A 12,928-nucleotide genomic window follows, 5' to 3' on the forward strand; every position below is an offset into this window, starting at 1 on the left:
CCGGGGGGGGGGGAGGGCTGGGGTGGTTTCTCTGTATTTCCTTCTGCCGAGTAGCCTTATGTGAGGCCTAGGTGCACGACAACGCTCGCTCTCTTTCTAAGGCAGCCGGGGGCCGTCTCTGGGTATCACTGGCACCTCTCAGCCGTGTTGTGGTCTGCGGTGTCCGCCACACGAACCTCACATCTCCGGGAGTAGATCCTTTTTTTTGGTCAAGAAGTTCACTAATGGCGTAGCTAACGCAACGTTTCACCTGCGTAGTTGAAATTGGCTTGAAAAACCACATAACCTGGTGGCCGTGACGATGAGGCTTCTCCACAGAAATCTTCTCTACTCACAAGTTGTAACATATTTGGGTTCCAGAGACTTTGCATAGTAGGCAGCGTGCCACGGCTCTGACGAATTCGTTATGTAAAAATACTCACATATTTCTCCCTTTGGTTTTTAACCCGCTAATCCGCTTTGAAATAAAATCTGCTAGTAAGCTGCAAGAATAAATGCCGGCATGTGAGGGGGGGCTCGGAGTACTGACGGCTACCACTGTATTTCACCAGCCTTTTGGTCACTTAGAAGAGGTGCCAAAGATCAAGGAGAGGAAGGTGGTGGGCTACAAGTGTAAATTCTGTGTGGAAGTGCACCCGACGCTCCGAGCCATCTGCAATCACCTCCGAAAGCACGTCCAGTACGGCAGCGTCCCCGCCGTGTCCGCCGCCGTGAAGGTGAGAGCGGGGGGAGGCCTGGAGGAGCGTTGTTGTGTGTGAGCGGTTCCAGTTACCTATTAACCCCCCGTTGCTCAGAGCAGCTCAGGAAAGGGCGTCCCAGAATGTGGGCACTCCTGAGCTGCACTTGGATCGGTCTGGCTTGTTGTGATTCTTTTGCAGGTTGGACCTTCTTCATCTTTCGTGTCTCGACCCGGTCGCGTTTCGATCTGGTTGCCTTCCACGCGGATAGTTTGGTGGAAACGGAGGATCCGGGCCTCTCTCGGGGCAGGAGGCTTTGGGTCGCCCTTCTGTGCTGCGTTTAGTGCCGTTAGGTGTTTGCTCTTCCGAGTTGCCCGAGCTCTTGATTGGAATCAAGTGGGTCCTGTTCCCCATCATCTTCTGCTCCTCCCACTGCCTGACTCCTTACTGTTCTCATCTGGCTCACAGGGTAGAGAGCCCCGGAGAATCTTTCCACTTCTTATTCTGGGTCCTCTGAGGAGCGTAGGAAACGTGAGATCTAAAGCTGAAAGCCTTCACGCCACAGTAGGCCCGAGAGCCCCTTGACCTGGTTGGCCTCCTTCATGCCCTTTCCCCGTATGTGGCTGACCAGTGCTTTCCCTCCTTTCCCTCCTCTGATGAGGCCCCCTGCTCCGAACATGGTGATCCGAAGAGCGGCCACTGTTGGGAACCGAGCCACCATCCCTGCCTTCCAGGATACGGCTAAGCACTCCTTTTTGAGCAGAGACGCTGGTTAGTTCAGGGCCCCGCTCCTTCTCCCTAGATATGTGATTATATTTTTTGTCATCTGCCCGTTTCCCTCCGGTGTCCTGTGTTGCCCATGGAGCACGGACGTAAAGTCTCTGCTTTTCCTGCACATAAAGACTGAAGGCCTCCGGCTCTCAGCAGAGCAGTGGCCCCCCGGGGGCAGCGGCGGTCAGCCTCTTCCACGGCACCTCGGTGTGTCCCAGGCTTGTTTCCTGGAATTGCTCGAGGGAGACAGAACAGCTCTTCATGTGTAATCAGTAACCCAAGGAGTCACCTCCAAACACGAGTGTCTTGAAACCAGGCTGCTCCTTAAGTTTTTCAGTCGATCGTCCGGCAGCCTTCGGTCAATGGACCGAGTCACCACAGGCAGGGTGGGGAGGAGCACGGGCGGCAAGGTCCTTCCCTTCCCTTCTTTTCCCAGGGATGGCCCATGGCTCCTAGATGCCCACACTACTCTGCTTTTTCCTCCCCTCCTCCTCCTTTTCTTTCTTTTCTCTGAGCCGTCACCCTAACCCTGCTTTGTGTCAGTTTGAATCTTCTCTTTAAGATGGGAGATGAGTGAGTGAACTGTCTTCACGGTGGGAGAGCCCCTGTCTCGTGTTTCCCAGGCAGTAGCGACCTGTGCCCGGAGACGTTGCTCTAAAATCACCAGCACTGCATGAAGGATGGCAGGCGGGCTTGCCCTTCCTCTAGGGGGAGCTGGAGAGGCAGGGGAGAAAACTTTACCAGGAAATGCTGATGAGTTTGGGAGAATGAAGGGAGAGGAGGAGAGCTGGAGACGATGATGATGGATATTTATTTTGTTGGTGGGGCATGTGTGTGTGTGTGGTTCTCTTAGCAGGAGGCTGAAGACCCTTCCCATTTGTTCCTGGATGGACTGGAAGCAGCCAAAGATGCCAGTGGCACCCTGGTGGACCGGGTGGATGGTGAACACTGCTTGCTTGATGGAATGTTGGAGGATGAAACCCGGCCGGGGGGATACCATTGTAGTCAATGTGACAGAGTCCTGATGTCCATGCAGGGGCTGCGTTCTCATGAGAGGAGCCATCTGGCCCTGGCCATGTTTACCCGCGAGGACAAGTACAGCTGCCAGTATTGCTCCTTTGTTTCTGCTTTCAGGCACAAGTAAGTGCTGTCTCGTGATCATGGGGGGTGATGGGGAGGAGATGTCATAGTGGAAGGTGGCTGAGCTAGAAGGGGAGGTTTGGAGGGGTCTGTGAGCCCCGCTCAGGGTTTGCACCTGCCGTGCAATTGCTTCTGTCACCTTGAGCCTCGGTCATCTCGTCTGTGAAGTGGGGCTAAGAGCCCAAGATCTCAATAGACTGGGCACATACAAGCCTTTTAAAAAAAAAATAAGGGGGCTGTCTATTTTGGATGCACTGCTATGATTTACAAAAGGCAAGACCAGGAAGTAGATGAATTTACTGGTATATCTGTCAAACGTTCATCCAGGACCTAATCGTCGTTTGAGGAAGTAAAGTTCCATTTGGGAAATTGAGTGGTGAAGGAGGTAAAATTAGGACTATTCACTCGTGTGACTATTCTCTCATTGCGTGATATTTTAAAAAGACCTTGAAGTGCTTGAAGTAAGGGGGGTGTTGAGGAGAAGGAACTGCCCGGGCCCATCAGGGCGTTGGGATTGTAGATTTAGAATATCATGTCAGGCTTTTGGGGGTAACGGGAAGAGGGATGGTTCGGAGAAGAAACAGCCTTTGGTTGCGTTTTTCTTTGAGCTGTGTAAGAGAGATACGTGTTCAATAATGTGTGTGCCACCGTCTTGGATGGAAGTGACCGATTGTAAGACTGACGTGCTGTTTATTTTTATGATAATTGCAAACAAATGTTGGGCTGTTCGGTTCTTAAAAAGATAAAGTGCTAGTGAGTTGTTGAAAGGCCGGAGGAGGCAATGCTTTTACCGAGAGTAGGATGGGTTACACAAACCCTGTATCCTACGGAGCCTAATGTGTCATCTTTGTCGTCAGATCCGAGCACTGACGTAAAGCTTGTGTAGTTCCCATCAGCTTAAGACGTATATTTATTCCACAGCATCTATCTTGCTGTCTGATACCCAGCAGTCTCAACAGATCGTTGTGAATGAATGGATACCCCTGTTCTCGGCAGTGTGGTGGGGACTTAGTCGGGGATGTAAAGGGGAGTATAAAGATGAAGAGGCCATGGTCAGCGAGCTAAGGGAGTTTAGGGGCCAGTGGAGTTACAAATAAAGCAAGCACACAAATGGAGCAAAATAAGGCATGTACCTTTCAAAACTACAACAATAAAATGCTGTGAGGTTTCAAAGAGGGGAAATGTTATACTCCCTGTAGAAGAATTGGGAAGGTTTTACAGAGTAGGGAGCGCTTGAGTCAGGTCTTAAAGTCAGAAGACAGGACTTGACTAGTTTGGAAAGGACGCACAGCCTGGAGGGAGTGATGAGAGCATAAGCCTGTGGAACAGAGCGTGAGGCTCATGGGGGGCCCAGCTAGCGGTCTAGTCTGACTAATCTTTAAGTTACATGTAAAAGAATAATGGAAGATAAAGTTCGAAGACTTGAGTAGGGACCATATTTGAAATCTTTGAATGTGGAATTAATATTTTGTCATTTACATTATTGGGAAAAGGAAGACTCTGAAATGAGTAGAGTCATCATAATCACTGCCATTTATTGAGACTTCCTATGTGTCCACCGGTGCTCTAAGTGCCTTCAAGTATTATCTCATTTTATTCTTAAATCAACCCTATGAGGTGTGGTCCCACTACTCTCTCCATTTTGTGGATAAGAAAAGTGAGGTTTATGCAACTTGCCCAGGCCACGTGGTTTATAAGCAGTCGCTGGGATTTGATCCCAGGTAGTCTGACTCCATAGCTTGTGTTCTTGAGTTAAAAACAACGGTGGGAGAAACCCAACTAGGAGGCAGTAGTAGTAGGTGAGCTGAGAAGTTAGGATGGAACTTTGGGAATGGTTAAAGGAAGTAGGATCTTCACGATTAGGAAAAATCAACTTAATGTAGGGGATGAGGGATGAGAGGCAAAGTAGAGGACAAATGATACCTAGGTGTTCAGTCTGGTTGGCTTGAGGATGGTAGTGTCCTTTGCAGAAGCAAGGAAATGAGGAAGAGCATTTGTTTTGGAGGGGAGAAAAAAAACTGATGGTTTTGTTTAGGGCCAGTTGAATTTAAGAAAGCTAACGGACACCCAGAGGGAGATGTCCGGAGGCAATTGAAAGTGCTGCTTTGGAGCTCAGGAGAACATTATATGTTTAAATGGTAAGCAGCACCATTCCCACATGAGTCATTTAGAATGGAATCTAGTTCTCTGGGGTACCGATTCAAATTAGAACTTCTTCCCACACCTTGTTTGGTAGATTTATTATTTTTTTTAGACTAGTAATTATTATGAAATACTAGGAGTTCACCATAATTAAATAACTTCTTTGTAAGTTGCTCTGGAAGACTGAGGTACAGCAAACATGGTTGTGTTTATCAGAAGGGATGAGTGGCCTTTGGATCACGTGACTTCTTTTAAACGCACCTGCACTTTGCCTCCATATTTTCATGTTGGAGGCATGACAGCCCCGTTGCAAGTAGCTCAACTACTTTGAAAGCTCAACTACTTTGAAACTTCCCTTCCCCTCCTGAGTGTTCACTGGGAATGCAGAATGGAGATTTAAAAAAGAAAACGCTTTTTAAATGCAAAGTTTCTCTAATTCTTACGTGGTTTGGTTTTTTTCTTGGAATAAGTTGAGAGACCCTTTGATAGGTACTCCTTGCTGACTTGGCAGGAAACTTGCACTTGGTATTTTACCTTTTCTCTTTGGACGCCCTCTTCCGATTATACATGTTTCTAGGGAAGGGAAAATGAGAGTCTACTATGACCTAATCCCGCTGCCATGTCTTTCAGTCCAGATGGCTCTTGATCTCTTCCTTCCTTTTAGCCTCCCCTCCCTCTCCAGTAGGTATGACCACTCTTGTCATCGTTGTCGTTGTTTTTGGTAAGCGCCATCCCTGGAAAGTAACAATGACTTTGAACAGTTTAGGAATGGGTTTGCTGGGAAAGGGCAGTGGGAAAATATATGTAATTGTTAATCCTGTTGTTTTTTTTCTCTCTCTTTTATTTTTCTTCTACATCAAGCTTGGATCGCCATATGCAAACCCACCACGGACACCATAAACCATTCCGGTGCAAACTCTGCTCCTTCAAGTCCTCCTATAACAGCCGGCTGAAAACACATATACTCAAGGCTCATGCTGGTGAGTTAGCCTTCCTGATGCACAGAGTCCTTGAATTGGAAATCCAGTGGTCTTCCCTGAGTGAAATTCAAAGTCTCTTGTGCCACACGTGAGAAGAAGTTATTCTTGACATGATTGTGTGTTCATTTCTATTTTAATCTAATGAAGAAATATATTAAAAAATAAATGATCACCCAAAGCCAAAATAACTTGATCCATGTCATAGTTGCTTTGTGCTACTAACGGGTTTTGTTTCTTAGCGAAATTTCTAAATTGCCCAGCCTTTCTAATGGAAAGGCATGAATTGTGAGTATCTACTAAAGATAATCCCCAACTAAAATAAAATTATAATCCTGAGGAAGTTCAAAGGGACAAAGTCCTCAAGCTGTGTAAGATTTCTCATGAGATGCCCTTAAGTACATTTCTATACAGCAGATGAGAAATGACTTTGGATCCTGAGTGCCCAGGAGCTGTGCTGGTCTGTGTCACTCTGTGGTTCTATCTCATTGTGCTTTATCTCATGAGCAACCCTCACCTACAGGGCTGTGGCCTGAGCACGTTCTGTTCATCACACTATTTCATCCTCATGACAGTCCTAAACGGTAGGTGGTGTTGTCACCCTCAGTGTCAGAAGAGGATACAGAGACTCAACATGAAGGAACCTGTTCAAGGCTGTATAACCTTTCACTAAGAATTCAACTTCAGAACGAAAGCCTCCATCCTCATCCCTGACAAGATACTGCTCTTCTCTCCTTTTTGCACATGATGGAGGGTGCTTGCAGGTAGCAAATCAGAGCTCAGCCAAGAGAGGAAAGAGGTGTGATGCAGGGAAGTCGGTCTGGTGGCCTTCTCAGAGGTTTTGCCCATGTTTCATCATGTTGGGTCCTATTGAACTGGTTTAATGGATTGAAACTACTGAAGGCATCTAGCTGCCCAAGCCCCACTGGGCTGCAGGTGGGACAGGGAGACTGGCTCTAGGGACTTCTGTTTGTCTCTTAGTATTTTTGTGTTTTCAGGAAAAGTCTACTAAAGGCTATAGAGTAAGAGGCTTCAGGGTTCAGACCAGTCTTTTGTAACATGTACATATGGTAAACTATTCAATTGGGACACCATCCTGGACAGTTTTTCTCACAGGTCTCCACCTTGTCAAAAGCAGTCAGCAGTGGAAGTTGGGTGAATGATTTGGCCTGTGGGAAGGACTTTAAGAGAGTGCCAAAGGCTTCCTGCTGACTCCGGGGCATTGAACTGACCATGTGGACTGTGCTCGCTGGTTGGTGAGAAGGAAGCATCCAGAAAGAGAGGAGGGAGCAGTATAATTTGTTTCTCTGCACACCTGGGAAACTTGGTGTCCATGGTGTGGAGTTTAGCCACTGAGAGTGGCTTGGCTTGGGGAAACCTGATACATTTTCCAAAACTCTTGACTCATCTTGTCCATCCTAGATGCATTGTTTTATTTTAAAGGGTAAAAGTCACATAGACAAATCAAATAATCTGGATTTGAATTCTCTCTCAGGTTGTGCTATTTGCAACTGCCCAACCAGGTTCATGCAGCCAGCTTGCATTAAAACATTTTAAAATGGAATAAGGAGGGGATCCCTGGGTGGCTCAGCGGTTTGGCGCCTGCCTTCAGCCCAGGCGATCCTGGAGTCCCAGGATCAAGTCCCACATCCGGTTACCTGCATGGAGCCTGCTTCTCCTCTGTCTGTGTCTCTGCCCCTCTCTCTCTCTCTCTCTGTCTCTCATGAGTAAATGAATGAAATCTTTAAAAAAAAAAATGGAATAAGGAGGGCAATCATATTATATGCAATAACTAATACATTTTTTTTAAGATTTTTATTTATTTATTCGTGAGACACACAGAGAGAGAGAGAGGCAGAGACACAGGCAGAGGGAGAAGCAGGCTCCATTTAGGGAGCCCGACATGGGACTCAATCCCGGGTCCCCAGGATCACGCCCCGGGCCAAAGGCAGCAGTAAACGCTGAGCCATCCGGGCTGCCCCTAATACATGTTAGCACATGTATTCTATGTTGTATTATAAATAATATTCTACAGATCCATATATATTATAGTAATAAATACCACTGTTGACAAACCGACATTATCCGGACTCCCGGATCACAGTTGGGGACTGACTGAGGTTCTAGTTCGGGTCATCTGACTTTGAACTTCCCTTCCTCCTTGGTCTGTCGGATGTTGCATCACTCAAAGTTCTTTTCAAGACTTTCTTGGCAGTACATGCTCTGAGGATCACTAGTGGTAAAGTGGAGGCTCAGTGCAGAATTTGGGATGCTGTGCTCACCTCACATGTGAAAATATTGGTCATCTTCCAGGTGGCAGGGAGCTAACCATCCCAGCTGGATCCAAGCAGGGACAGAGGTTTACCTTTTTCTCTGCAGCTGTGGCCACAGTTCATTGTCACTGGCCCACATAATTTTTCCTTGCTAAAGGTCCTTTCTGCTGCTTTTTTTTTTTGGTCCACTTCCCTTCTCTTCTCTGGTTTTACAATTTCACCTTAAAAAGCAATGTTAAGGGGATCCCTGGGTGGTGCAGCGGTTTGGCGCCTGCCTTTGGCCCAGGGCGTGATCCTGGAGACCCGGGATCGAATCCCACGTCAGGCTCCCAGTGCATGGAGCCTGCTTCTCCCTCTGCCTGTGTCTCTGCCCCCCTCTCTCTCTCTCTCTCTCTGTGTGACTATCATAAATTTAAAAAAAAAAAAAAAGTTAAAAAACTTCCACTCAAAAAAAAATAATAAAACTTCCCCTCATTTGAGGAAATTTGGAAATGAAAGAAGAAACAGAGTCAGTCCTCCATAATCTTATTCTCTAAAGACCACTGTTAACATTTGATAACATTTCCCTTCAACCATTTCCTCTATTATTATTTTTAACAGTTGTGATTATAATTCAATCTAAAATGTATTGTGCCTTTCTGTTTGTTTTTCTGAGTATCACTATTTTATTTTGTTTTGTTTTTTTATATGATTACAAACTCTTCAAGAATTTATTTTAATGAATGATCATTCATCGAGAGGATGTATCCACATTTACTTAATCATTTCCTTATGGCTAGAAACCCTATGTGTCAAAGGATATTTTTTTAATATAAACTCTGAGAAGTGCAGATACTGAGCTGCAAGCATGAGCGTTCTAAGCCTATTGTTATAAAAAGCAAAATTGCTTTCTGAGTGGATCTAACCAGTGTTTATACAACAACATAAGCATGCCCATTTCACAGCCTGGCTTTTTAAAATGCAGTTCATTTAACAGCTGACTTAGGGCAAAGGTGAATCATAGTCTCATTTGGTCACATTTGTCTCAGTGGTATAAAAATAATTAAAATAAAAATGCCTACTTTCACTGACCTGTCCTTATCAAAGAATATGGGAGCTAACACACATATACAGCTCTCTCTCTTGGTCAAATAAATGACTCATTTTTACCCATTTCTGCACGATTAAGTAGGAGCGTGGAGTTTTATGCTGAGGTTTGTGAACTGGTCCAAAAAAACCAAAAACTAGGATGTGTGGAATGGAGGGAGGTGTATAGTCAGCAAAGACGTAAAGGATGAAAATAACACAACAGAGTTTGCACTTAGTTGTCTGTGCTTGGAAAGCCACCAATAGGCCCTTGGAGTGAGAATTAAGCATATCATATTCTGCAGATGATAAAAAAACATCCTTGAGTGAAAGCCGACATGGTCATTTCTAGTGGAGAGTGAGAGAGAACGAGAGACTGGGAAACCTTTCTGAAGGTGGGGCCGTAGACATTTGGTTTCACTCCTCGTTGGGGAATCAGTCCATAGGGCTCTTCCCTGTAACTAGAGCATGAAATGAGAAGGGAGCAGGTCATTTGATAATGGAGCTCTTCGAGGAGTTCGAGTCCCAGAGGACCATTGTGGTTGTGTGTGAATGGACGGTAACTGGTCTGGGAGGCTTCTCAGACCAAGACGCTTCAGAGACGCTTCTCTGGCGTGAATTAACTCTGTCACTTTGTTTCCCACCCCCACCATCTCTCCTCCCCTCTTTTTCCTTTTCTGCCCCTTACCGCCATCTTCCTCCAGGTGAGCATGCCTACAAGTGTTCCTGCTGCTCCTTTTCCACCATGACAATCAGCCAGCTGAAGGAACACTCCCTCAAGGTCCACGGAAAAGCCCTGACCCTCCCCAGGCCACGGATCGTCAGTCTGCTCTCCTCACACGCTCACCACTCCTCCCAGAAAGCTACCCCAGCCGAAGAAGTGGAAGACTCTAATGGTAATACTGGGCTTCGGGGCCATAGCTAAGCACCAAAGGTCAGGGTGGGCTGGGATTCATTGCCAGTCATTCTTCCTGGAGGAAAGTTGAATCCAAAAACATGACGGTTCAAGTGAAGGAAGAAATGGGGAAAGGTCGCAACAGTATAAAAATGGGAGTGGGAAGGTGGGGTACCCTTGGTGAGTGTCTGGCGCCATGCAGAAATGTCAGGCTGGACTCGTGTGGGCAGTGCTTGCAGAAAGCACACTCCCTGTGGGTGGACCAGCGTTGGGAGTCTTCTGTGTGGTTGTGAGCAAGAAAAGGAATGGGATATACCAGGCCGATTTATTTATTTAGTTACTTATTTATATCCTGTGTTGCTCTAAAAAAATAACCTGCAAAACCAAAAAAACATATGCGTGAAGTGTCTGGGGTGCCATGTTACGCTACGCAGAATTCAGAGGAGGGAGAAAGAGGGGTTGGGTGGGGCAAGTATGTCTGATTCTGTCACAGGAAAATTTAGGGGTAACTAGTGATTTCCGATAGCCGAAGGATGTTGAGAAAGCACCAGGTGGGAAGAGGGTCTAACTGCCCAGGTTTGGAGATTCAGAAATACAGAAAGCCATGGAGGGGTCTCGTCACCGGCAATGTACCCAAAACTATGGGGTAGGGGGGAGGCTGCAGGTGTGGCATAGTGAGCAAGAGGACAGCTTATTGTTTTGACCGGACCAAGAAGCAAAAGTGTTTTGATGGCTCAGCTCACCTCCAGGGACTGCAGAACCAGGTGCTTAGGACAGGAGGACGCATGCAGATTCTCAGGATGTGGAAGACGCCAGGGCTGCTCCCTTCCCTGCCCCTCATGCTCCTTCAATAACCAGACATCTCCTACCAGCTTGAGTTCTTCCCAGCCTGGGAATGCACTGTTCCCAAGGTCTACTGTTCCCTTCGCGGTGGGGGTGGGTGCACGGTGGACTGGAAGGAAAGTCTGTGAGCTTTTTTGCACAAAGGATTGGCTTTGAGTCTATTTTCTTTTAATGCCAGTTGTATTTTTCTGGGCAGTTGTGACTTCTACACTCACGTAAAATCAGGTAACAATACTACCTCCACTAATTATCTTGAGAGGTGAAGGAGAGAAGGCACACGTGTCAAACACCCTACACAACATCGGATGCATGGTGGATATTTAATAAAGAGTCATTTTATTGCTGCCATTTTTATTCTTCAATTGGGATTTCGGCCTTTGGAGCCACTTGTAACAGGTGTGAATTTGGGGTTATTTTTAATGTAAAAAAGGAGAGCCTTTTCAGGTAACCTGCAGGCCTGACAGCCCAGCATGTCAACATGGTCTGATTATCAGATTATCCAAAGAGTAAATGATTAATCTTCCTTCATGAGGTCTGTAAAGACACAGTTTTGGGAGGAGAAGGGAAGGGGAGTCCCGAGACTAAAGCTGCCTTTGTTGAGTTAAGGAACTTGGTGGCCTCGCCTTTCTAGCCATCAAATGCTATGTGAAACACAAGAGTTCCCTACCAGTATTCCTGTCTTAAGGGACTTTGGCTTAGCAAGGAAGGCTTGTTATTGTGACTGTGGCTTGTACAAAGTGAATCTCTTCAAGTGTTGTGTAGTAGTTCAAGAAGGATGAGGAAGTTTTCTTGGAAAACTTTGAATCTCAGAGCCGGGGTTGGTGGGGCACCGGGGTAGGGGGGGGGCGGTGAGAGCGTATGCGAAAATGGACAGGTGTCCCCTTTGCACCTTGAGATTCTGGTCATTGGAAAAGATTGGTATACTGCAACAAAGGGCAAAATGTCATTTGATGTAAATTGTAAGATCTTTATTAACATGATTTTTAATTAATTGCTTTCATCTGAAATGGAAGCTACATTTGCAGAGCCATTTGGGTGAAATTGATCTATCCACACTATTTCCAGCAAGGACTTTTCCTGTGACATTTCTCTCAGTGTCATGCCCCCCCCCCCCCACCTTTGTCCTCTTCCCTTAAAAGGTGGGCCTCAGTTCACAGGGCAAAGGAATCCCGCCGACTGCTCACTGTGTCTGAGTCCATCCTCTGCCAAGAGCTGTGCTCTGCACAGAAGAATCATAAATAAATACACTACCATTCTGGTCCTCCGGTAGCTTAAAACCAGATATTTAGAGATACTGTCAACATGGTTTTGAACCAACCATAACCTTAAGCCTGAGGTCTAACCTTTTTGGGGGTGATTTCAGATTCTTGGAAGTGGGACTACCTTAGTACCTTGGGGTGAGTGGTCACAGAAATACAATGGTAGGATGTTAACTCTCTGCTGAACACAGACAGTCTGTCTCTATTCAACCACAAGAAGATATCTGGCAATATATAAAAGTGTTTTCTTTTCTCATCCCTAGAAAAAATTCAGCAACTGTGAAAGCCCTGGGTGGCAACTCTTTGGACCTGCACTGTTTTTAATGTATATAAATAACCTTTATCAATGGGTCGGCAGTGATGAGTTTAATCTGATGAAAAAAAAAAACTTGATGAGAAGGTGGGTAAACAGAAATAAGGCATCAAATGGGCTATTCTCATGAATAAATGGTTCCATAGAAAGGATAATAGTTTATTCGTTCAATAAATATTTTCTTGAATCCTTAGTGTAGGTCTTGCATAGCTTTGGGTGCCCAGGAAGGACAGAGGAGGTTGGAATTGGGGAGGACGATTTGCCGGGGAGCTGAGTGGTGGATTCCTAGAAACGCCTAAGTCTAGGGGATGAAAAAACAGCTGTGGGGCTAGACAGTAGCCTGTAAATCATGCCTTGAATGGTGTTTGAAACACGCATGTGAAATCCAATTGCACATTTTAATAGGGAGAAGCTCTGGGGCTGTTGGCTCTCAGTTCGGGTTTCCCACACTGCAGATGCCAGGACACTGTGAACACAAGCCCCAAAAATGTGTTGCAGGCCTGGGGGGAGTAGAGATCCATAAAACCAGGGAAATCACCAGTGTGTCCTTGGCTTTCCGATTCCCTAGCGAGG

The 12,928-nt window shown here is 46.2% G+C and overlaps 1 protein-coding gene across 8 annotated transcripts in view; it reads left to right on the forward strand.

Annotated features, from left to right (window-relative positions):
• Positions 1–12,928, forward strand: part of ZNF462 (zinc finger protein 462) — a 136,968-nt gene that overhangs the window by 63,364 nt on the left and 60,676 nt on the right. For all 8 annotated transcript variants that reach the window (XM_049116352.1, XM_049116347.1, XM_049116349.1 and 5 more), the window contains 4 exons: positions 552–716; positions 2,485–2,588; positions 5,592–5,710; positions 9,750–9,941. In XM_049116352.1, the coding sequence (XP_048972309.1) occupies positions 552–716; positions 2,485–2,588; positions 5,592–5,710; positions 9,750–9,941 (580 nt within the window). The remainder of the gene's footprint in view (positions 1–551; positions 717–2,484; positions 2,589–5,591; positions 5,711–9,749; positions 9,942–12,928) is intronic.

The sequence above is a fragment of the Canis lupus genome, chromosome 11, assembly GCF_003254725.2.
Source record: "Canis lupus dingo isolate Sandy chromosome 11, ASM325472v2, whole genome shotgun sequence".
Classification (NCBI taxonomy): domain Eukaryota; kingdom Metazoa; phylum Chordata; class Mammalia; order Carnivora; family Canidae; genus Canis; species Canis lupus.